The sequence below is a fragment of the Saccoglossus kowalevskii genome, chromosome 3 (assembly GCF_978046115.1).
Source record: "Saccoglossus kowalevskii chromosome 3, keSacKowa6.1, whole genome shotgun sequence".
Classification (NCBI taxonomy): domain Eukaryota; kingdom Metazoa; phylum Hemichordata; class Enteropneusta; family Harrimaniidae; genus Saccoglossus; species Saccoglossus kowalevskii.
The window spans coordinates 34,273,969-34,300,936 of NC_140643.1; the positions used below are offsets into that span (position 1 = coordinate 34,273,969).

The window sequence follows — 26,968 nt, forward strand, 5'->3', positions numbered from 1 at the left end:
AATAGTTATCCTGATATATGAATGGGAAAATTACATGTATATATCAAATACATAACATCACTAATATTTGTCAGAAAAGCAAGCATAATTACTGGTAATGTTGAGATTTATTTGAATTATACATGAAAGTTTGTTAAAAAAAAACTATTTACATGACTGAAAATAAGAGAGTGGTATAAGATGGCAATAAATATTCAGAGTGCATGTGTCTGCATTATTTAGTCTTCAGTGGTATGTATGATCACAGTTAGAGATATCATGATTGCCATTTGGAATTAAAATGAATATTGTACTTATGGTTGTCATGACGTCCTCCAAAGTGTAATTTGTCTCTGACATGCCTTACTCAACCTTGTTTAAAATTATGACAAGACATGTTGGGGCAATTTGATGTAGTCTGAAACCAAAACTTCATTTCTCAGGCCAATTTGTTAAAAGTTGGTACAAAAACAAGACATTATACACATATTGCTTGATTGCCTATTTGACAGCTGTTTCATCATGTCATTAACCATCTCAGAGGTGTGCTTTTTCCGTGATTTCTTTCAAATGTTTTAGTGATATTGCTCATAGTGGGTTACTGATGAATCTCATTTTACCTAGTAGCCATTTGACTAGTCTTCATTTATGTACCTAAAACACCAAAAACAACATTTTAACATGTCTACAGCTGTTTCTCAGACGTGTTTGATGATTTTAAATTAATAGTTCAAAATTGCTACAAAACTAAGACATGATGGTATACAAAAACATGTCAATTATTTCTTTTTATTGGCTTTTTACTGTATTGCTTCTATTTTTCTCAACTGTCATACCTGTTTCTCAGATGTTGTCTCACATTTTTTATTCCATTGGGTACAAAGACAAGATGTAACTGGCTTTAATGTCTACAAATTCTTTTTTGTTTGATGAAATTTACTTTTAATTACATCCTTCCTCTTTTGTGTTTCCATATGTCAATTCTGCCAAATTCAAATAGTGATATCATTTATATTTGACATTTAAGATGGATTGATACCTTGTTAATGACATCCCAGTGTGTGTTCAATCTCTTGGCCATTTGTCTACACTCACTATTTATGTAACTGCAAAATATTGTAAATAAGCTACCAGTTAGACCGTGAAAATACGGCTTTCTTCCTCATTGTTCATTGCTACATGCTACATGTTATATATTGAGCATGTACTCCTGCTTTGGTGACGTGCAGGAGTTCTCTATAGTGTCGTCAACTCTTGAAATTTACCCGATCTTTTTTGCATGAATCAATGCAGAATCAATGGAATTACTTTTCTAGAACTTATTGAGAGGTTACCTTTTATTTATTTCAAGCATGGAATTTATGCAAACAATAATAAATAAATCATGTTGCCATTTTTCTTATTCTACAGTTATAAATTTTGTTTATGTTTTAGATCAAATGAATGTAATGGCAAATTGTTTGTATTTTAGATCATTTTTAGATGATATTTATCTATATTTAGATGTGATGCCATTTTAATTAAAAAAGTTGCATGTTTGTGATTATTTTAAATTTTGGATGATGAAAGTCATAATTATTTACTTGAAAAAAATGATATAGAACTAATCATCATTTAGTTATAACGAGCATCTCATGCCATTTCGTCAAAATTTGTAACATTGATTTAATTATTCAATATAATTTAAAACATTTATCGTTTTTTTTTGTCATGTACGATTAGCACATATCATGCAACATCCAACACTGAATACCTGTCTGTATTAGGCTTTAAGAATATACATTATTTATGAACAGTTTAAACTAGTTTAAAGACAATTTATCTCATCTAGCATGGCAGTTCAGTGTAATTATTTATGTTATCAGTGTTTTGAATTTATCTAGTATCACCTGATCATACTTCATAACAATGTCCCTATTGCCTCATTTTATGTTTGTTAATCAAATGTTTGTTTATGATTAACAATTTAGAAAATAAACTTGTACGCTTATTAATTTCTGCTTAATAAACCATGGTTTTCCATGCAACATGATTATCTATTGGAATACAAAAAATGTTTTATTTTAGACAAAATATTTTGTACACAGCAGTTGATAACTTGTCCAAATCAGTATTTACAAATTTTAATACACTTTTGCAAAAGTTTGTGTTAAATTTGTCACCTCAATTTAAAAAAAATGAATGCCTATGAACGGACTTAAGTTACTTATTTGAATACTTGATGTAACTCAAATATTCACTTTTGAAGGTTACACCTCTTCCAGTTTATCATGATACAGTATTATATGATTTTAGATTGAATTCGCCAGAGAAAAGCAATAAAATGAAATTTATACTTGCACTGTCAATAATTCAGGAACCATTTATATGAAAACTGCTTCCCATGTGTCCACTTCATGCAAATTCAATTTATTTTGCTCCCTGAAGAAATAGCGTACAGTTTTGCCAAAGTGTATATGCTGTATTGAAGACATCTTTTGCAGAGTTATTCATTGTGGTGTTTGAAAACATGATTAAAAAAAACATGAAAGAAATCAGGTTTTAACAAATTACTTGGGAAGATGATTTTAATTTATACTGTGACAAAGGTCATGGGCGGTTATTGAGTTACATGTACTTTCGCTTTGATTAGAATTGATAGAATTCATATTGGCGATGATATGTTAATAAAAAAATACAATTAGTACACAACATTGCATAGTCAATAGATCTGTTCGGCTGTTCATGTACCGGTACTAGGAGAAATCATCTGAGAGGGAAGAGGGATGTGAAAAATATTCTGTTATATGTTAATGGCTAACCCTAACTTCTGCACTAGAATTCACGTAGATTTCTTTGATATCTTTTTATTTAATCAGCCCTTTCTGCATTTTTCTTACAATATGTTTCTTCAAATTGTACCCTGCATGTGTGGTTGTTTATCTGTACAAGTATACAGTACAGCTGTCGCATAGGCTTTGGCTTATTTGACATCAGCTTCGCTTCAGGTTCAATAAACTTTTTCAAAATTGTACATAGTATATTTATAACATTCAAACGTTTTATAATTTCCAATCATAATTAAAGCCTCATATTGGTGATAGAAAAGGAAATCTGGCCTTCACATACAATGCCACATGGTTTTAAGACTCACTAGGTTCTTTGTGTGAGAATACCAGGATTTTTGGACTCAAAAGTTCAAAGAGAATTACTTGAACATGCTCATATTGCTTTCTTTCAGATTAATTGACCATAAAATTCAAACAATATTTGATACCTTTATAAATATGTGTTTTGCACACAAATATATGCAAATTAATTAACTAATTTACACATTAATTGAATAATTGGTTGGATTTCTTGAAATGTGGGGATGCTGTATGACTATCAAATGTCTAGCAAACGTGTTTAAATTTTATTCATATCCATCATTAATTAGTTACCTGATTGACTCACTAGTCTGATTATTGAAAAAAAATGTTTTATAATGTTTTCATCATTTTTCTAACCCATTGTGTTTCATATAATAAAATGGTGAACAAATGCAAACATATCATAACTGATACTTGTTACAAATTTCAAAATGTAATTATTATGTACAATGTTTTTATTATAAACTGAGCATATTTAAAAATTTTCTTTTATTCTTCCAGTTTAATGAAAGGGCTAGATTTGTGAGCTGTTTTGAAACATTTGTGCAAGCCAATGAGAGGAATAAAAATGTAAGTACATAATCATTCATTATTGAGTTTTAATACTGTGGCTAGACATTCACAGCAATCAGCATAATACTAAATCATGCATCGACTGACAACAAGTTGTGGGCACTTTTAAAATAGATTATTTGTGTTGTTGATATCATAATTTTTTTTTGAAGGTCATGAAAGATAAAATAAGATTATTGGTAGATAATGGTATTGCCAGCTTCGACATAGGTTTCACATTTGCATTTGAACAGTTTAAGAAAGTGAGTATAAAACAAGAAATAATGCTATCTTGTAATTAACATGTGCTGTTGAATTATACATAGGTAACAGCAAGCTGAGCTTGGTTCAGTAGTTCACATGTTCATACCTCGCATAATATTTGATAAGTTGAAGGTTCAATTTTTTCCCCTGAAATCTCACTTAGCAGTATAAATTAGAGACGTTCAAACATGAATTAATAGGTTCTATTTGAGACTGGTCATCGTATCATTCAAATAAAGTAGCAGATATTTTTGTATTTAGTACATAAATGTCTGTTTTTGTCAATAAATCATTTCAAGTATCATTTTTAGTTCCCGTTTGGACGCAGTCCGAAAACGGGGACCTATGTTTTTACCTCCGTGTTTCCGGGCTATGTCCGAACCTGTATCTTAGAAATGCCTGGACCAATCCAATCAAACTTGAAACATACATCATACATAATATTATACATATGCACATCAATTTGTTTCACAATCTGATTCAAGATGGCCAAATGGCGGCCATTTTTGTTCTAAAAATCATCAAAATCAAGCATTTCTCGGCTGTTTACAGATGGATTTTGTTCAAACTTGTTATATACGTTGGACATTATAGGACCTTGATGCACATCATTTTGTTTTTCAAATAAGATTTAAAATGGCCGACTGGCGACCATTTTGTTTTAATGAATGTGGCTCTAGTGCAATAAATCTGACTTGCTATAACTGATTATGTTCAAATTTTAAATATTCATTATATATCATGTCATAGATATACAGATATATTGATTTGACAATCCTATTAAAAATGGCCGAATGGTGGCCCTATTTTGTGCTAAAAAATCATCAAAATCAAGCATTTCTTGGTTGTTTACAGAGGGATTTTGTTCAAACTTGGTATATACGTTGGACATTATAGGACCTTGATGCACATCATTTTGTTTTTCAAATAAGATTCAAAATGGCCGACTGGCGGCCATTTTGTATTAATGAATGTGGTTCTTGTGCCATATCTCTGACTTGCTATGACTGATTATGTTCAAATTTCAAATATTCATTATACATCATGTCATAGATATACAGATATATTGGTTTGATGATCCTATTAAAAATGGCCGAATGGTGGCCATTTTTGTGCAAAAAAATCATCAAATATCAAGCATTTCTGGCATTTATGAATGGATTTCGTTCAAACTTGGTACATACATTAGACATAACGAGTTCCTGATGCACGTTATTTAATTTTTTAGATCGGATTCAGAATGACTGTCTAGTGGCCATTTTGTTTTAATGAATGGGCTTCTAGAACCTTATCTCTGACATGCTTTGACTGACTATGTTCAAATTTTATATATTCATTATACATGTACTCAAAATGGCTGATTTTGTTTCAATTAATGCTGTTCCAGAGCAATATCTCTCAATACTTGTTTGACGATCAGATACAAATGTCAATCATTTAAATGTTAAACAAATATCATAATCATATTCCTGACATGTTTATATTCCAGCTATATTACTATAAACAAAACTATATATCTTAAATTTGATAACTAATGGGGACTGTGCCATGCATGGCTTGTCTAACATTCACATATACATTTACAAAAAAAAAATCTAATCATTGAACAAAACCAATATTGTATTATACATTCCTGCATTAGCTCCTGTTGGTCGAGTCAGTGTAAAAGTACATTGGGCTGACAGGATAAGGGTTATATTCTGCACATTTGAAATGATACGACTATGAAGTCACTGAGTTGTGCATGTCAATGTTACATACTTTGTCTGCCATTGTTGTTTCTTTGTAAAAGTTTAAAGAAACATCAGCATTTCAAGAAGAAAATCAAGGTGCCAACTGTAGTCAAGTCATCATGCTTCTCACTGATGGTGGTGAGCAGAGAGCTGAGGAAGTATTCCGGAATTATAACCTTCCTATTGAAGTAAGTACTACGGTATATTGATTAGATTCTTAATCCCTACTGTGAATACAATTACATATACTAGGTAATTTATCTACAAGTATATATTATTTTAAACACAGACTCTATAAGTCTATTCTTCATTATTTATATCTTTAATTTTGATTGAAGTCACAAAACATTATTAATTATAAACAAAGAGTCAGAATTGTACAAAAACTAATGATTCAAGGATTCAAAATAAAATATTAGCTTTTATTCAGAGATGCTCAATAAAAACATTGGTGAATTAATACATTGACGTTAGGTAATTGCTGTAATTATAAATTTTGCTGAGGGTAGCTTGGCTTGTATAAAATAAAATAATAATAAAAAAACAAAAACAATAACTGTAAGCAGCATGTAAACATGTTACCCAGTAAAACACAAGTATGGTTTAATCACATTACCAATGTTGTATCCTCAAAAGACTTCATGATAGTTGCCACTAGAGGGCAGCAGTATAGTAAAGATGTCTGTGTAAATGTTGTTTTTTTGTTTCAGACCCGCGTATTCACGTATGTTGTTGGACCACAAGTAACTTCGTCCGGTGGCGTCAAGTATATGGCTTGTGAAAATGAAGGTAAATAAAACACTGTTGAAACTTTATATGTAATTCATGTCTGAAAAACAGAAAATATAATACCGTAGGGATTATGTAATTACTTGTTCTTCAAAGATGTGCTTTTGCTTGCGTATATGTAGTATTTGATAAATAATGTCAATATTTATATTATATCAGATTGTCCACTTTTTACCTATAATTATATGATTGTCAACACATAAACAGCCATAGTACCGATGGCGTGGTGTTTGACTCCCTAGGTCTGTGGAAGTTTAGCGTATATCAATTGAACTTGTTAACAATATATACTTCTATCCTACTCTACCACAGGTTATTTTAGTCGGATACCTGCTGTTGGTGCTATCAGACTTAACACACTGGTAAGTAGAACCAGGGGTAACAAAGTTTAATAGACTAAGAAAAACAACAACGACAATACTGTAAAGGGTTAATTATTCACTGGGTTTCAATTTTGCCTATTTCGCTGACTAGAAAATGAGCCAAATTAAAACCCAGTGTATGTGTAAAATTTAGCATAGATCACATTATCTAAGTGATAAAACCATGAATTTAAAACCCACTGAGTATGCCTGAAATGCTAAATTGGCAAAATTTAACCCGAGTGAGAATTAAACATTTTACAGTAATAAGAAACTTACCTTGTATAGATTACAAAAGTTAACATAGTTTTAATCTTTTTGTAGAATTATGTGAGAGTTTTGAGTCGTCCCATGGCCTTGGAACGTGCCAGAGTTTATCAATGGTCTAATATCTATCTTGATGCTATGGTAAGTCCACTGAATGTTTTTCCTGTGCTAACTTTGGCAATGCTTTTCAGGTTCATCAAACTATTGTGAATTTTCAAATTTTTTGCACATTCACAGATTTTTTCTACAATACAATATTAGCAAAAATAAAAAAAAAATGGTCATCATCCTCATTTATAGTTTATTGTATGCAGTTTAATACATGGGTTTCTTCAATGAAAAATAATAATATAATAACATTTTTGTATGGCTAGTCCTGGAACTAGCAATATATACAAATAGGACCTCTTTTGCACCTAAGTGAGGTTGCTCTCTAATATTGAGTGTTTGGGAAGCAGATTATTGGGTTAACCTTTTTACCATCAGACTGTCTCTCCCAAATGTGTCTGCACTTTTTTTTTTATATTCTTCAATATTTCTTGAAAATGAATCTTATTTTTTGGAGCCAACAGACAAAATTTGAGTTAATTTTCAGTTTTTACTCAAAAAATTTGGCTATTTTTGTCCCAATCTTCAGAAATTGCAGACTGTAAATGGGACTATTTTGTGATAAAAAGAGGGAACTGGTGGTGAAATGGTAAAGACAGTCCCTGGACTATACTAGAGTGTATTGTAATATGTATAAGTCACTGAAAATGTCAAGATTTTGTTTGTTTATTAAGTAGTATCTCATTTTTACTTGTACTTTGTATTCCTGGTATTGCAATTGTGAAGAAAATTTGACCTTTTCGCCACATCACCTGCCAAAATGAAAGGAAAACATTCTGTTAGTACCATCCACTATATAATAATGCTTTCGTTTGCAGGGTCTTGGAATGATGACAACTGTCACATTGCCAGTGTACAACAGAACAACACCTGAAGTAAGTGTCATCTTATTTCCTGAATCTATATGGATATGGATATTTTTAAATTATATTTTCCTGTGATCTCTCTACTTTCGTGTTAGAATTTATGGTATTTCTCATTTTAGCTTTATTTCTATTCCTTAAAGTATTTACTGATGTACGTTGCTTCACTTCATCAATCAGTATATCATTTTCATTTGCAGTTTAGTCATGACCTTTTCTTTGCTATCTCCTTTTTCTTTTCTTGCTTTGACTGTTTTTTGTTTGCTCCATGTACATATAAATTTTACAAGTATGGCAATCACACTGGAAATGACACAAATGTGTGGACGGTAGGTGCTGCTACTTGGCATACCACAGTATTCATCCTATAATGTAGCTAAGTTTAATTGGGGTTCTTCTTTATTTTAATCATAAGCTATCAGATGTATCTGAGATTTTAATACAAAGTACATTATACTAAGATTTATTTGTAGCACTTGATCACAGTCCCTCAAGAAATGGATTGGAAACTCATAAGCTTATTGTTACAGTGCATGTTTCTTTTAATTTTTGTTTATTTACGGAAGATGCAATACTGGATGCTACATTGTATCTCCTTATTAACATTAAATTAACATATGCAATGTTTGCCTGATGTTGAGGGACTGTGGATTGATATAAATGGTTCTTGTTAAGGTGTACTCTCACCTGTATTATATTAGAATCCCTTAACATATGGAGTAATAATGGAGTCGTATACTAAAATGTGATGATATTTACTAGATATTGGGGTTAGAATATTCCTGCTAAATTTAATAGCTGAGTATTTCTCTGTAATTGAGTTTTCAGCAACTTAGGGTGTCCTTGAGTTGCATTGAGTTATCTGATTGACAATCTGAAGATGATCAGTCATGAAGTTATATCAATGCTAGACTCTTGATTAGTTTCCTCTACATCCACTAGGTGTTTCCTCTCATAGTTGGTCACTTTCATGACCTCTAAAGGTCACACATCCTGACACGTTTTTGGATATTTCAGCAAAATGTTGAGTAAAATGTTTCTTAAAATTTTCCATTTGTTCATGTTTGTGATGCTGTCATACCAATAAAAGTACCAGGATGTGTGACCTTCATGGGTCATGAAAGTACCAGGATGTGTGACCTTCATGGGTCATGAAAGTACCAGGATGTGTGACCTTCATGGGTCATGAAAAGTACCAGGATGTGTGACCTTCATGGGTCATGAAAGTACCAGGATGTGTGACCTTCATGGGTCATGAAAGTGGACTATTAGGTTCTTTATGTTTGTGTTTAGTATACACCTGAAGCAGCTAAAATGCAATGCATGAAAGGAATTTATGTTGTCCAGGTAAAAAATAATTCCCCCCCCCTCAATAATCTCAAAATCAATCAAGGTTGCATGGGGTTTACTGAATTTTGTTCACGACCCAAGGTACTTTTTAGGTTAAAGTAATTACCGGGGTAACCAAGATACATATCCTGTATACAAGATAATACAAGATAATGCTTAGAGAGTTAAAGGGTGGTTGTTGTCGCACAGTGCATGTTTGAATTCATGTAAACAAACAATGTATTTTAAAGGCTTTGTACACGTTGCTATGAGTCCCATATCGAACAAGACGCGGTGCGACAGCTACTACTTTATGGTATACAGTACTGTCCAAGTGTAAATTAACATTTTGCTGGCTTAGAACTTTGTCGAGATCTACTTGCTCTTAAAACTGCCATCTATCTGAGTGCAGAGTAATCCACCTAAATATCTCTCGTATGAGTAACCTAGGTAATTATATACTACAAAGAATAAGTTGAATTCATTGATGACAAGGGTGCTTGCTTAAAAAATCATAAGTTCCTATTAATAGGTGCAAACCAACCCGCTTGGATGTTAAGTTAAGCATGGAAGTTACCGTAAGTATACTGTAAAACATGTCTTTTTAGCTAGCACGTTATTTTAGCTAATTTAGCTAATCTGTCTTGCTACATTAAGATGTCGCTAATTTAAAGTAAAGTATATTATCACAGAACGATTGTTGACACTTTAACTAAATTAAGATTCAGTTAATTCATGCATTGAGTCAAATTAGCTAAAATGGCATGTAGCTATTTCAACATGTTTTACAGTGTATATTATGGGAGGAACAGGGGGCTGTCATTCAGTTTTAAAATGTTACAATCTATTGAACATAAAACTTTAGTTGTGTTCATGCTACAAGATCTTGGCAATTATTAATTAATCAACCATGTTTGGTGAGAGATTGGACAGTTGCATTAACATTCATCGACAGCTCAGCTTGTGAGTGTTATGCTATGTGTTATAAATCATTAAAAGAATCTACTTCTCTTACCATTCACACATACGATACATTTGGACACACATCAATTTTATCCTTATATTTAGCATGTGCCGAGTTCTTCAATGTGAACACAACTTCAAGGTGCATTACATTGAATACTGGTTTGTTATATCTTTATTACTTTACTCCATTTATTCATATTCTTTGTTTGTTTTCTCCTGCCTCAATTGACTGGAAATTTTCTTTGTGTTCAAGTAAACACACTTCACTTACTTTATATGCTATATTATTTGTTCAAATTAAGATACTGTCTAATGTAATAGGCTTATCCATGACATGTGTGCATATTATAAGCAATACTTTAAAATATAGATGTAGAATATAAAGGCAATCAACAAATACTTAATTCACTTTCATATTATTTAATAGCATCTATACAACCTCCACTTGTATATAATAGAATATAGAATTAAAAGAAATTGTCATTTTATAGATAAACACTCAAGATATTTTGCAATATTTTGGCAGAACAAAATTATACGAATGTTTTTTTATAATAATACTTGTACATCTATTCTTAGCCATTCATGTCATTATTGAAAGCAAATTAGCCTTAAATACATGTTACAATTACATGTTGATATTATGCTGTAAGTTTAAATGTCTTTGGCACATTTCTTAACGTTCAATATTAGCTGGAAATTTTGTTCTTTTATTCAAAAGTATGTTTTGTATGCCTTTGTAATATTTTCATATCAACACATGAATAAGGTTATGGTATACTGTTAAAACCTGTCTCATTGTTAGTGACTAATGTACTTTTGCATTTAATTCAGCTGAAGAAAAACAAACTGCTACGTAGCATACTAGTCTTGTGTTAATGCATGTACAATATAATTTTTTTTTTCTTGGTGAATATTTGAAACAAATTCTAAATTAGGGATTACCTGAGTTAACCAGATAGTTTTATCCAATAGATGGGTTTCTAATCAAAGTTTAAATTCTTGACCTTAAGTGTACATGCTATAAAAGTAGTTATAGCAACACCTAGTGGTGACCAGGTTAGTTTCTTTTGTTTATGGTATAATATTTGTAGACAAGATTTTCAACAATTATTCAAATGATATAATACTTATCTAAATATTTTGTTGACAGAATCAACAGTTACTTGGTGTGACTGGTACTGATGTCACCATAGCTGACATGGAGGAGCTTATTCCTGAGTACAAGGTAGGATCCTACATGTATTAAGGAAATAAAGTCACCTTGTTTACAAATTATTAGTACCACATAATTTTTTTGAAAATTCCGAATCATATTTTGTGAATTGTCCTATAATTTTTATAATGTCATACCATGCATTTATTTACTACATATTCTGGTTTATTTTTTGTTTAGCAACATGTATTTTTTTAAGTTATTGTATAAGTAAAGTTTGTAATATTGCATGTGGTGTAAGATAGTTAACTTTATTTTTTTTTAGAAAAAGAAATTGGCCAATCATATGTATCACCCCCTAAAATATTGAAAATTTATTTGTATTGCCAAAATATATGATAATTGTTTGGGTAATACAATAATAGAATTAACAAAATGTAACTGAACACAAACGTTCGCACAGCGCAAAACATTTTCATTGCCATTTTGGGCTACTGGTATCTCTCGTCAATTACAAGCAGGAAAAAGATGTACATGTATAATTGTAAGGTTATTATGAGAACACAGCAAAGTATGAACTCAGTCTGTCTGTTGATACAACCACCTTGCTGTGTACTTGTGATATCCTCTTATTACATATATGAATATACCATATTTAGCATACTTCATCCACCATGTTTCAATAACTTTACCATATATGGTGTTATTTATATTATTATAGTCTAATTTCTTTACCATACATATTTAGTGTTGTGCATCTCATCATATTCTAATTACTATACCATATTTGGTGTTGTGCATCCCATCATATTCTAATTACTATACCATATTTGGTGTTGTGCATCCCATCATATTCTAATTACTATACCATATTTGGTGTTGTTCATCTCATCATATTCTAATTACTGTACCATATTTGGTGTTGTGCATCCCATCATATTCTAATTACTATACCATACTTGGTGTTGTTCATCTCATCATATTCTAATTACTGTACCATATTTGGTGTTGTGCATCCCATCATATTCTAATTACTATACCATACTTGGTGTTGTTCATCTCATCATATTCTAATTACTGTACCATATTTGGTGTTGTGCATCCCATCATATTTGATTTTTAATTACTATATATGCTGTTAATCGTCCATCATATTCTCATTATTGTACCATATTTGTTGTTATGCATGCATCATATTCAAATGTCATACACCCATAATTTATTATTACTCATAGTTGGTAGTGAATATCATTCCCTTTTTCAAATTAATATTTTATATCTATGGTGTTGTGCTTCTGTTATCTTCTATTTCATATATATTCACATTATAATATTCCCCCACAAGTTGCTGTGCTGTGTACAAGAATCAACTGCCAATTGATTTATTCCATCTTTGCAATCTTTGGCAAGAACATGTTACGATAAGGTCTTGTTCCTCAACACAAGACTTGGCTGTAAATATTTTATTTTGTACAGACAGGTGATTGGAGACTGAATGCACAATTACTTCCCCTCTAAGTTCCCCTGTTTTTAATTCTGAATCCCTACTAACTAAGGAATCTGTGTAGTGCATCTACTGGAAGGTAATACTTATAGAGCTTCATTACCGGTACTAATTAAAAATATTATTCCAATTAGTTTTCAGTTGTGCATTCAGGTTTCAATTACCCCCAGAATAAAACAGTGGCTTTATGTTTGAAATGCAAAACTGCAAATTCAGCTTGCTGGTTTACTGCATTGTCTTCAGTTACTTTTAAATAGCTTCATGATTGAAAACTGCCAATTCATTTGCAATTTTTTTTCAACATGCAACTGGATAGCAAAATTTACACATAATAACACACATATTGTGCCAAATACAAGCCTTTTTTTTTAAATAATAAACATAGCATGATATTTTTTTTAAATAACACTCCAGCAAAACCTAGTTTTTTTATCTATAACAAACCCCCATGCTTTCACTACATGTAATCATCCCCTCCCCCTTCCTTTTGTTATGCTGCTTATATTTAAATCGCAATTGTCAACCTAGTTCCATATTTCCTCTGATAATAACATGTAGTAGTAATAGTTGTAATGTTTTCTGGTCTATATTGGTGTCTTCCCTCAGCACGCTTCTGAATCAGACACAAAGACAGTAAGTTCATTAGAGAGAGCAGGTACCTTTTTCCTGCATAGATTCTTTCCTCGCTTTATTTGTATTCTTATAAATGTTTGCATGAATATTTTGTAAAGACCCAATGCCTTGTGAGATTATTTTCCTATCTGGTCTTGTTTATACATATTTTCCTTTCCATAACGCGTGACTTGCACTTGGAAAAAACGCACTTTTTTCACTTGCTTACTTACGTTCATAGTAATATTTCACGCCAACTTAAACACAAACAGTTTCTTGAGAATTAAGTTTGATTAGTTTTGATACAGGCCAGCATGTATTCCACATACCCTAAAATGATGCTTTGATGTTGTACATATGGAATGTTATGTCCACTTGCCGTTCATACCGTTATTGCAAATGAAATGCCTGGTTCTAAATATTTCTGTTTCAGTCTGTGGAATAATATAACTTTTACTATCTCTGGATGGATTGACATTTCAGTTAACTATACTGTTCTCTGAATCCATTGCCAGTGTTTGGTATGTGCAGTTAATCAAACTGTTCAAAGTTTCCATCCAGATATGTTATATCTCTTGCTTTAGTTGTTAGCTTGATTTCCATTTTCGTTGTAATTTCGTTGTATACCTCTCTTATAGCTTGGACCTGCTAGTTATGCGTTTGGTATTAATACAAATGGATATATTCTGATCCATCCTCGGCTCAAGGGACAGGTAGGGAAAGACATTTACAAAATCACCATAAACTTCACTTTACACTTTTTTCACCATTTGCATGTTTTTTTAATACACATCTTTCATTATTATCGTTTAGTGAAACAGGTTTTTGAAGAAGAAACTGTGTTTGAGATTACAAAATCTCAAAGGAATTAAAAAAACATCAATATAACATGTTACTTCTCAGAGGTGGGATGTACTACATTGAATATTTGAGATACCAGGCAATATAACAATCATCTTCAACATATATTTATTGGAAGTATGGAAGAGACCATTCTATGATTCAAGGTTATTTTTTTTCAAACTACATATATAAACAGTTTTCACAAAAAAAGTCTTATTTGTTTACATATCAGCTTTATCTAAACTCTGTATGAAAACTGGTTTTCTTTTCTGAAGGTAATTTATTCATCAAGCAATTTCCGTTACTTACAATACAATACTTACTTACAATACTTCCCTCACTACTAGCACCCCAATTGGCTGGCTGAGACACAAAACAGAATTTCAAAGTAATAACGTAATAAGTAAAGCAATAGTTGGACACTAGAGGGCGCAATTCAAGTAACACTCCAATATATAGAGGGCGCCATGGATAAATTTGTATTATTCTGGAAAGAACATACTCATAAACCACCTACAATCATAAAACAACCTTGACTTCTTCTAATTAAAATTTAACATGTATATACAAATATACATACATAGTAAAAAAGGCCTTTGTGATGACAGGAAGTAATATTTATTGACTGTCTTGTGTGCATTTTGTCTTTTGTTTTCCGTCCTGTTTGCTCCATACTTAATGCAGGAAATGAAATGGGCCATTGAAAGATGAAAAGCAAAGTAAAATATGTTTTTAGGTTATGAGTTGCTGTATTATGGCAGCTTGTATACATTATGCTGTTGCTCTGGTTTCAAATTTATTTATTTTTTTGTTTTTCCTATTTATAAGTTTGTAGTACTCTACTAGTACACTATTAAGCGTCTTATATTAACAAATCATTTATCATACTAGTTTTAGTAGTCAGTAGTGTTTACACTTTAGAAACACTCTTCTTCACAAACAGATTTAGCAGTCTGACTATACTGTTGACACTGTAAATGTTCGCATTTCCATGACTACTGTAAAAACACCAGCATGTACTGTCAATAATTTATTTCTATCTCACCACCATCTTACTCAAAAGGTAATTTCAGGACTATTCAACTATAACATTCAAAAATACATTTTTTCACAATAAATTGTCAAAAAAAAGTGAGTAGACTAATTAAGATGAATTTTCATCATCTTATGCATATATTGATTCAAATGCATACACAGGCACTGTAGACATTTAATTCTTAGCTATTCTACTATGAATTGGTGGGTCTATATTGAGATCATGATTTATACTCACAACATAGCTGTATACTCTCAATGCAACAAAGGCATTTCCTTTATTTTTATAATTATTTATAAATTTCTCAATTCAAAGTGGTTTCTGTTGGCTGATTAAAAGATACAGAACTGTTTTCAAATGACGTCATTGAATACTGTGCTCTTTGATTGGCTAGTTGGATTCTACTGCCATTGCAATTTATAAATATTTATAAAGATGAAGGAAATGGGTTTGTTGCATCAAGAGTAGTGGAAATAATCACTTTCATGATTGCAAGAAATGGAAAAGTTTTTATTGACAAATATACATGCTTTCAAATAAATTCTTTTATTACATTCACTGATTTGATTTAGGAATTGTGTAGACTCATGTGTCTATGTCTAACTGTGTTTTCCATTCTAGGCATTTTCTTTCACAGGGACCTCGTCTGGCTGGGTGTTCTGTTACAGATGCTGCCATTAACTGGTAGCATGAGGAATGTTCGTAATATGTGATCGTGACTACAATATGTGGTCAGGCATTCGCTGTTAATTATATAGAGAAAAAAATACAAATTCTGTTGAAATTAGTCGGTGGCTGGAATCCACACACAGCTGTTTAGTCCCGATCACATGATACGTGCATGAACAGTGCATGGCTAATTCACATGAATGCATGTGATATATTGCATGATGTTTGCATGTTTAGACGTATTTAGTATTTGACCATATTTCAATATCCAGGAAGAGAAAGCGAGAGAGACTGATCAGGAAGGGCTCAAGGTATATGTCTTCCGGGTATACTAGGTGTGAATTTCAATGAGGCAAGGACCATATTACAAGACTGGCAAATAATGAAACCTTGAGTTCTTGTTACCTGTTTGAATGTGGAAACATATTAGCTAGTTTTCAGCATGAATCAAATTGGTTGTAACATGTAGTAGTTTCTACCAATGTTATTTGAGTGCAAAATATCAAACTGGTCATATTTGGTATATATTGGGTAATTTTACCACTTCTCACCTATTCTGATATATTACAAATGATCATAAAATTTCCGAACAAATTTGTGCTGAGAGCTAGAATTCATGTTTTCATGATAAAATCAAGTAACTTTCATATTGACTGCCTCTTAGTTGACATTGGGACTAAAGTATAGATTCACTGCGTTGATAAAATTTCCCAATCACCACATTTACCCACCATTGAACTTTTTGTCTGTCTGTCTCTGTCTGCATGTCAAATTTATTGAAAGTATTATCCATCAACAAGATGGTATTTCATAACCTTGTTTTTGCCTATTTCTTTGTAATGTACTCTTTTTTTTTATTTAACTGAATGTGATAATGAACATTAATTCAATAATGATAATATTCGTGTTGGTTTATTTCAAATGGTACATCCTTTGTGATGTACTTGTATTGTGAACATTGTCAGTATTCTCTGTTAATGCCTTGCTACTTAGCAGGGTTGTAAATTGTCCAGTGAATGATTGTATCTTATTATTAATAATAATAATGATAATAATATCAAATCTATTTTTGTTGTTGTTGAGAAGAACTTATTAAGGCATATACTGCATGTGACAGTATGCAGCCAGTTCAAGAAACCTTTCTTGCATGTTTTTTTAATGTTACTTCCTAATGGTGGGTAAATCTCTACAAATCATTAATCAATGTATAGATATCTATACATTGATTCATCGGTTCCAAAGCCAAATTGTGTAGAATATATCAGAGTGGAGTTTATTTTGGCCGTGGCAGGTGGGGAATCTAGATGTTGATAGTTTGTCAGTATGCGTCAGTATTAATTGGTGTATTCGTGTATATGTGTATTTTTTTTAATCCGCTGTCCTTCCACTTTATCAGGCACCTTCCATCACATTAATTATTATTTTGTATCCATAGTGATGATATTGTTTGCTTCCAAAGTTTGTTGGTGTTTTCTGCATAGCACCATTCCATGCTTTCCTTGTCATCCCAATTGTGTTTCCAACTTTTTCATTTCAGAAACCACTGGAAATGAAGCATTATTTTCACCTCGTTACTTTTTTATTCATGTTTTTTGCCACATTTTTCAGATATCGGTGCCATCAGCTGCTTGCTATATACTTTTTTTTTTTTGAACCTCACTTTGAATTTCCTCAGAGTGAATGAACAAATTCAATTGGCCATGAGTGTCTTTTGTGTTGGCATAAATTACTTTTTTGACAGATTCTGTATTTTACCAGAAAGTTTGTGTAAAAATAGCGAAAAAAAAAATGATCGTACATTATGTTTTTTTGTTTGTGTTTAATGTAGGGTAAATTCAGTGTGAGTATATGTGCAGCTTCTTCCATGTCAATTTTCATTTACCTTTTTTGTCTTGGTTGTCATGCCTACCATCAATTATTTTCAGTTTTCCAGATTTGCATAGTTGTATTCAGTTCACTCACTGCTGTAGTCTTATTATTGAAAAAAATATTTTATTCTAGTTTTGCATCATTTGTAACCTTGTATTTCTTGCATACAAATCTTGGTGATGTCATTATATGTGTTATTAGTTGAGTCTCCTTGTTGCACACCCTGATGTACAAATGATGCGTGTTAGTTATTTTTGACTGTATATACCTCATTTGCATATCACATGCCATTTGAAGATAACATGTGACTGATAACCAATCAGCACTGACATTTTCTCATTGATGTATTTTATGTTTCAACGATGTACACATACTACTGAGAAATTACTGAATCTGATGTTGGATCTGGCAAGAAACCTCTTAATGACAGAGAAATTAATCAAAGTTATTATTTTGACTTGAGTTGAAATATATACCACTGCATGCATAGAGTTCAAATTTTCTTCCTCTCACATGCACTTTCATCTTGGCCTCTGATTGGCCAATTCATGTACATAATGAGATGACAGATTGTATGCTAGTGTGTGTCTGTGCAAATACGAATGTGTTTTTTTCTACCAAGATTGCTAACTCTTTTGCATTTTGTTTGTATTTTGTGTGTGTATATATATACAGTTAGGTTACCTGATAGAACCACCAAATGTTGATCTGTTAGAAGTTGAATTGCCGACAGCAGAAAAAGAGCAGGTATTTATTAGTTATGTTTTGACCTTTGTGCGTCCTCTCAATCACAATCAAACTTCACACATACATCATACATAATATTATACATATGCATATCAATTTGTCACAATTTGGCCGAATGGTAGCCATTTTTGTGCTAAAAAATCATCAAAATCAAGCATTTATGGATGGATTTTTGTTCAAATTTGGTACACACACTAGAGATTATGAGTTCCTGATGCACGTCATTTTATTTTTCGATCGGATTCACAATGGCTGACTGGCAGCCATTTTGTTTAAATGAATTCGCTTCTATAGTGCCATATGTCTGATATGCTTTGATTGATTATGTCCAAATTTTATATATTCGTTTTACATCATGTTATTGATATATAGATGTACTCAAAATGGCCGACCGGTGGCCATTTTGTTTTAATTACTGCTGTTCCGGAGCAATATGGATAAGTACGCGTTTGATGATCAGATACAAGAATCATCTTCTGGATTCATACTTCTGACATGTTTACGTTCCAACTATATTACTATAAACGAACTACGGTATATATCTTAAATTTGATAACTAACAGGGAATGTGCCATGCATGCATGGCTTGTTTATTATTGAGTTGCTTAGTATATATTATAGTATTTATTACAGGGACCCTTATGATCCCAAAGATGTCCATACTTGTCTGTAAATGACAACTGTGTATGCAGCCTCCAAGGTATACATCATATACAATCATGTCCTTGTTTTTTTCCCATTTGTAGTTGAGAAAAGCTATGATTGATGGCAAAAATGGGACCATTGTTACAGAAACCCTTCATAGAAATACAAATGAGTTGTTATTTGAGGTGAGATTTATTTCATTTTGGGTTATGTAAATAATATTTTAAGCTTGGATGAATATCATCATCATCATTTCATGCATATTAAAGGAATATCACTGGTGGTATGTAATTTGGATGTACGTCATTTTTTTCTTCAGAGATATGTATTTTTAATAAATATGACCTACTGGTATCGCTTTATAAACAGTACATCATTCAGGTAAGGAAAAATAACTGAAAAGTGTACATTTTTTCTATGATTCACTGTAATTCCCTCTTGTTTTACACATGATCATTGAATTTTATTCTGAAAGTCTTATCATGAAATGGTTCTATATTTCAGTATGGCCATTGCTCTTCCATCATTCAATTTATGGAGTATGGATTTAAATAATAGAAGTTTTAATGAGTGTAAGTCTATAATTCACAGATTATAGTTCATTTACTTATAGTGAATGGATTGACAATAAAGTGAATACCATGGATATCATCATACATGTATTTTAAAATGTCTGCTACATGCAGATTGGCACTTTAAGTGTGGTACACATTTTCCAAATAAAGAAGATTCATCTATCACTTTCAAACCCATCTGTACATGTTTTATGATTCTATTTTCACTGCCAATGTATAATAAAATTGCATTATATTAACAATTAGGATTATTTTTGAAAATTGTTTGTGATCTATTTTTGTAGTTCAGACAAAAGATCAGTTACACTCAGATGACTGTTATATTCTTATAGCACCGTGGTAAGTATGTGTATCAAAACAATCACTTCCTCACTGATGTCTTTTTTCTTTAATTTAAAGCTATGGGTTTCCATACACCTTATTACGACCTGCTGAAAGCCAAAATGAATGGGAAAAACACTGTGTTAAGCAGGCATTGTCTTAAAGGGCAGTGGTCATTGTGCAGCGCATGTTCGAATTTCATGTAAACAAAACATACATTGTATACATCACTACGAGTCCCATATCAAACAGAACGTCGCCGACAAACCCCACCCTTCAACAATTGATGGATAATCTGAAGGCATTTGTTAGGACCGGTATTTTGACAGAAACAAAGTTTCATAATTCATGATTTTTTCCTCGCCATCAAATATTGTACAAATTTTAAAACATTTTCTCTTCTTGTGTCTCTGATTGAAAGAAGATTGTTTTCCTTGTATTTGCAGGATGTTCTGTCCAGATCAGAAACACAATGCAACAGCTGAAGTAGTAGATTCATTCATATCTGATTTTTTAGAAAATCATAATAACTCAGATTGTAAGTATACACATATTATCAAGGTTTGTAATCTTTCAATTTTTTCTACTCTAATTCCCTGTCGTAGCTATTTCACAGAATGATTGTCAAACACTCTCTCGTGAAGATTTCATTGATCAGCCAGTTCACATCTGATCCTGTACATCACATATATTTCTATGAAATACTTTACTGAGTGATATTGCTTTATACTATTATGATAATAATCAATACCATCATTATTTTAAATTAAAATAATTGTTCTCCTATTAGGTGACCATGAGATGTTAACAAGACTATTGATTGATCTTTATGCCACTGAAGATTTGGAGCAGAATTACTGGGTTGCTAAGTTCCCTGGGCAAGGAAATGATTCACTGGCATCATTGATAGAGTATGTCATATTTATTATTGAGTTGCAGTTTTATGTGAATTCAATAATTTAAAGAAGACAGATGAGACTCAACTTTGTATCTTGATGTTAACAATATAATTGTTTATAGTTTTTTCATGTAATTTTTCCTCAGTTTAAGAACATATTTGCATTGCCTAGTTAGTTGCGTCATATGATTGCAGTTTCAATTTAACTCTAACTCTAACTCTAACCTGTTCGTTTCTTGATTTTAGTTGAAATTTGTTTGCCATAATGATTTCTGTTTGTTTTTCTCTTCTTTAGGCTTGGTGTTGAGTCACTAATTGTTGGTACTATGGGTGGCCTCACAAGGATATACCCTAAAACGTATGTATGTAGAGTTTTTACTATTCCCATACCATTCTAAGCAAAATCTTAATTGTCAAAACGCAGATAATTTTAAATCATCGCTAAATGTTCCCTGAAATGAATCGCAAAAAGGGCTTTTATAAGTGGGGTTCTGATTTGTTTACATGAAAACAGTGAGTTTGTAATTTTCTCATAATATTAATATTAAATTTAATAATACAACCTAGACGTACCAGTTTGTGAAGTATGAATGATTCAGTACCGATAATGAGCTAACTAGAAGGGGGACAGTTTATGTTCCAATTGCACATCCCTGAAACCTCGGACTACTGGTTATTTTATTAATCAGCATTTCAATTGTCTGAATACGTTGTAAAAAGTTCTGATATTGGTCAAGAGCATGTTTTTAAGTCCAATGGCGACTTATGTTGCCCTCTGTTCGTCTGTGTGTGTGTTCAGACGTGTAGCTTAGACATCCCTAGACCGATTACATTCAAACTTCATACATACATAATATTATATATATTCACATCAATTTGTTTTACGATCTGATACAAGATGGCCAAATGGTGGCCATTTTTGTGCTGACAAATCTTTGAAATCGAGCATTTTATGGCATTCCAGAACCGGATCTTGACTGTTTACAGATGGATTTTGTTCAAACCTTGTACATACATTGGACATTATAGGCCCCTAATCCATGTCATTTTGTTTTTTGAGTCTGATTCAAAATGGCAGATTGTTTTGATGAATGCGGTTCCATAGCCATATGTCTGACATGCTTTGACTGATTATGTTCACATTTTATATATTTTCATTATACATCATGTCATAGATATACAGATATATTTGTATGACAATCCAATTCAAAATGGCCGACCAGTCAGCCATTTTGTTTTAATTGATGCTGTTCCAGAGCAATACCTTCCAATATGAACAAGTACTAGTTTGATATCAGATACAAGATGACTGAATGTCAATCATTTTAATATTAAAAAAATCAGCTTCTGAATCCATATCTCTGACATATTTATGTTCAAACTATATTACTATAAACAAAACTATATAATCTTAAATTTGATAATGGAGACTGCCATGAAATGCTTGTTAATTATACAATCTGTGGTTAAATAGACAATATACCAGGGTTGTCTAATGTGAATAACACACAGTGGCGATAAATCTTGATGTCAACTGAAATTGACAAAAATCCTATTGATGAAACTACATCTCTTGTTTTCATGGCTACACCTTAAAGAGTTAGATATTTATTAATTGATCTGTTCCTAATTTCACTGATGATGAATGTAATTTTAATTTTTTAGTGGTTTTAATGGAAAAATCTACCCGATGCTTTGTATCTAATCTTGCTCGCTTTGTTGTTTGTATTTTGTAAATCAGAGTTGCCCTTGAATTGAGTGATGTGGAGTTGGATAACCTACGTGATCCATGGAAGCAAGATTATTATGAAAGAGCTTTGTATATCAATGATTATGTTATATCAGTACCCCATAATAGTGGTAAGTGATTCATTCACTCTTTTCATATTTCATTTGTGTTGTGTTGTGGGTAATTCTCACTCTCACTCTCGGTATATCAAATTCTTATATTTTCTGGAAGAAGTAAGTGGAGTTGTCCATCTTTAATTATTTTCCCTGTAAATATGCAATGGACAAACATATACCTGTATATGCCAATCACTATTTCTGTATAACTACTGTAAAATTCTTTATTTTAGCTGGAATTAGTTTTCGCTGAAAAGACATTTTTGGTGATTTGTATGGAATTTATTTTCACTGATTTCTAACAAGTTGAATGTAAAATATAGGAAAAAAGGTATATTCACTGGATTTTATTTTCACTGAATCATTCTTTCAGCGAAAATAGCGAAAATTAATTCCAAGCGAAAATAAAGTATTTTACAGTATTCTATAGTTTGATTCTATAGCTCAAGCTATGGAAATGAGCATAATTCCTCATTTCAATATTGGAAAGTTAGAAAACAAAGTTTGTACTAGTTCGACTACACATATTTATTGTTATGTCACAGGACGTAACAGAGATGACAATTATACGACAGTCGTCAGTGCCAGTAAAGCAGTGCGCTTAGAAAAAGATGTCATGCCAGCTGTGATCAAAGTTACATTACAACAAGAATTTTTCAATATGGGCTGGAAAGAACAAACTGATAAGGTAACCCATGATGCTACTACATACTGTCTGAATTCATATTTGTTGGTATCCTTGTAATAACAACTGGAATGTAAGTTCTGATAGAGTGCCTTGGGGAATTGCACAAGCCAAATAGGTTCTTCATCCCTTATATGGCAATTTCCTATCGTAATAAGGCAGGCACCCTGTGTCCAATTAAACTGTAATTTTTACATATTGTATGTAACTTCTGGAAATATGCAGCATTTATGTCTGAAGTTTTTGTTGTCAAGATGGCTGATTCAGTGTTTATGAATGCTATGGTGATTATTGTAAAAATGAAGTAATAATGAATAGTTTAGTTTATTATATTTCAATCTTATATAATAAATGAGTATTATAATTATCCTAGTTATGTTTGTTGATTTAGACACATTGAAAATTCCATATCCACCCTGTGTTGAATTTTGTCACTGTTCATGTTTCATACTTGACTTGTATATTTCTTTTTTGATACTATCACAGTGTTTTGGTGAGGATTGTTACCGTACATGTAGCAATGAAAACCATGTAAGTCTAATCTTTGGACATGCAATTTGTGCTTGCATACATGTATACGGCTAGACTGTCAACAGTCGGTCGTACCTAATATTAATCTGTTATTATTAATAAATATTGTGTATAAGCGTAACAGGCGTGAATAAATTGCGAATGTCGGGACAGGAAGTATGGAATGCCGTTAGGCGCGACCGACTGTTCGGTGCTGCAATTCACTGTTAAGATTACCAGATCGGGTACTTTCATATGCAAATTAAGAGTGACTGTATTCATTGAGTTCATAACGTGAACAACTGTACTCATGGGGTCATTTAGGGGTTATTTAGAATAAATTTGCATACATTATGTTAATATAATTCATTTTGTGACGTCAGTATCAACTATAAATTATTCATATCAACTAGAAACCTGCAGAAGGGGACAGTCACTCAGGACTAAAGTCCCTCGCATGAATTGGTTCACATTTCCCATCGAACGCATTCAGCGTTCGAGTGTCTACAAAACACAATTACCGGGGTACATTAGGCCAGAGGACTGTCAACAGTCTAGTATATGGCCAATCTGTTTGGTTTTCATTACTGCTGATGCAATCTTAGCTTGAAAATCTGCAACTTGATTGGTTTAATATTGTTTGAAATTGACAATTGATTTTATTGTTCAAATGAATTTGGCTAATTTTTGTGTCATCCATATATTTTCCAAATTCAAATGTTTTGTTTTTTTATTCTGCAGCATTTAAATTGCTATTTATTGGACAATGGTGGTTTTGTTGTTGCTAGCAACCAAGAGGAACATGTTTCATATGTAAGTGCAATAATGGATTGTGGCATTGCATATGTTCACAAGTGTGCCTGTGTTTTGTTGTATAGATGTTTCTTTAATCTAGTAAATATATTTACCGGTATTTTATTTTTCCTCTAAGTACACACATTGTGCATTCATATAGGGACATAAGAACATTTTTTTTACAAATCTACATAAAGTTTGACATTTTTTTCTAACTTGGTACTCAATTATAATATATTATTTTCAGATTGGCAGTTTCTTTGGTTTAATAGAAGGTGATATATTAAATGAAATGGTGAATACTAGTGTCTATGACAAGTAAGTTAAATAGTCATGTTTGGTGTTGTAGCCCCCTTATTTTGAATCTGTGTATTTGGTAGTTTAATAATTGTCGTAAATATATTCAAAAAACTTGAATATAACTAACTGAACAATCTCCCGAAGGTTCAATAGTTTTCTGTCCACAATTTAACAATTCTTTTTTTTTTTTTTTTTACAGAGTTGAATCTTTTGATTTTCAAGCATCTTGTCTGAAAACGGAAGAAAAACAAGCTACAGCAGCAGGTGCTAGATCATTGCATATTGTAAGTTCATTAATTCACTTCTTAGCAAAACATCTGTAAAATTTCATGTACATGGAGGGAACTTTAACAAAAATATTGAGGGCATCCTTCATCAGGTCGACAGTATTTCATGTTTGTAGCTTACATGAAGTAATATTCTGTTCTGTTCTCTGAAGATGAATTCATGCATTTATGTAAACCCAGAATTTATATGGATGATCAGTCTATTACGTATTATTTTTGATGGATATGCTTGGTTTCTTTGCAGCCATCTTTACCAGAAGCTCTCACCCTTAACTGGTGGGCAACCAAAGCTTCATGGTGAGTACTCACACTTTTTTTACATACCTTAGAAGACAAAATGCATCAAGACTAATGGTTAATTTTAAAACCCCTATTTTTACTTCATATGCCTTCCATACTCACAAGACATAAGAGTTCTTACAAAGCTTTCTTTGATTTCATTTTTTTTAGGAGTTATATTCAGTACAATCTTTATAATATACTCTTCTCATCCTGGTCAACAACCGGTAAGTTCTACTGGAGTTTTATGTTCTTGTTTATGGCGCGACACCAATTTCTACTACTGTGTGTCTAAATCAGACAAAGTATGCCTTATTACTGCCAGCCAGTTGACAGCCCCAGAATTAAGAATAATTATAGTATCACCTACCAGGTACACATCACCTGTACCTGTAGAATATAGTTTCTCACTTTTTCGGCAGTAGGTACATGCTGGAAATTTGGTTTTGGGAGCTGTCAAGTATGTTTAGTTAACACTTTTGTTGGTGTGCCATTAATTTATCTATAAGGAAACTGTGTAGATTAGCCTGTGTTTGCCAGTTTTATCAATCCGTTCAGCAACAATGTTTGCTTGCTGTTCATTTCAAGATGATTAACAATGTCTTGGTGCATGTGGATACAAAGTTATAAACTAACCTTCCAAATGTGACATGGTTGTTTGCTACTTTACCTACTTGCTCCAAAAACTCATTAATAGGTTTTGTTTTAACGATTTATTATTGCAGTTCTTGCTCAAGAGGAAGAAAGTGCCAAGAAAGAAGAAAATATAAGTTGTATTAAACTTGAAAAACAATATTATTATGGTCCAATGAGTCAAGAATACAGTGACCAACTTGTATGTAGTAATAACTGCAGCAGGTGAGAACTATTGTTGATTTGTGGATATCTGCCAACTGCTTTGGTCTCAATAATGATTTCTAAAGATGATGATAAAAAGTAATATCTAAGACCACTAAAAGAATTTGTATCAGGTGCAATTCAGTAGAATTAACAGAATAATGTTCACCTTACAAACCTTTGCAGACGTGCTATTGTTTATATGCATAGTG

General features: G+C 32.0%; 1 protein-coding gene across 1 annotated transcript in view; it reads left to right on the forward strand.

The window, feature by feature from the left end:
- LOC102804829 (voltage-dependent calcium channel subunit alpha-2/delta-1) overlaps window positions 1-26,968 on the forward strand; it is a 141,861-nt gene that overhangs the window by 110,082 nt on the left and 4,811 nt on the right. Inside the window, exons 10-36 of the mRNA XM_085497102.1 lie at window positions 3,612-3,680; window positions 3,836-3,925; window positions 5,719-5,847; window positions 6,370-6,448; window positions 6,761-6,810; window positions 7,135-7,218; window positions 8,004-8,060; window positions 11,497-11,571; window positions 14,254-14,328; window positions 16,436-16,474; window positions 18,708-18,779; window positions 19,526-19,609; window positions 19,744-19,805; window positions 19,929-19,996; window positions 20,284-20,338; window positions 20,767-20,858; window positions 21,111-21,231; window positions 21,514-21,576; window positions 22,960-23,078; window positions 23,609-23,751; window positions 24,235-24,279; window positions 25,000-25,071; window positions 25,301-25,371; window positions 25,553-25,637; window positions 25,885-25,937; window positions 26,091-26,146; window positions 26,645-26,777. Coding sequence (XP_085353228.1) covers window positions 3,612-3,680; window positions 3,836-3,925; window positions 5,719-5,847; window positions 6,370-6,448; window positions 6,761-6,810; window positions 7,135-7,218; window positions 8,004-8,060; window positions 11,497-11,571; window positions 14,254-14,328; window positions 16,436-16,474; window positions 18,708-18,779; window positions 19,526-19,609; window positions 19,744-19,805; window positions 19,929-19,996; window positions 20,284-20,338; window positions 20,767-20,858; window positions 21,111-21,231; window positions 21,514-21,576; window positions 22,960-23,078; window positions 23,609-23,751; window positions 24,235-24,279; window positions 25,000-25,071; window positions 25,301-25,371; window positions 25,553-25,637; window positions 25,885-25,937; window positions 26,091-26,146; window positions 26,645-26,777 — 2,141 coding nt within the window. The remainder of the gene's footprint in view (window positions 1-3,611; window positions 3,681-3,835; window positions 3,926-5,718; window positions 5,848-6,369; window positions 6,449-6,760; window positions 6,811-7,134; window positions 7,219-8,003; window positions 8,061-11,496; window positions 11,572-14,253; window positions 14,329-16,435; window positions 16,475-18,707; window positions 18,780-19,525; window positions 19,610-19,743; window positions 19,806-19,928; window positions 19,997-20,283; window positions 20,339-20,766; window positions 20,859-21,110; window positions 21,232-21,513; window positions 21,577-22,959; window positions 23,079-23,608; window positions 23,752-24,234; window positions 24,280-24,999; window positions 25,072-25,300; window positions 25,372-25,552; window positions 25,638-25,884; window positions 25,938-26,090; window positions 26,147-26,644; window positions 26,778-26,968) is intronic.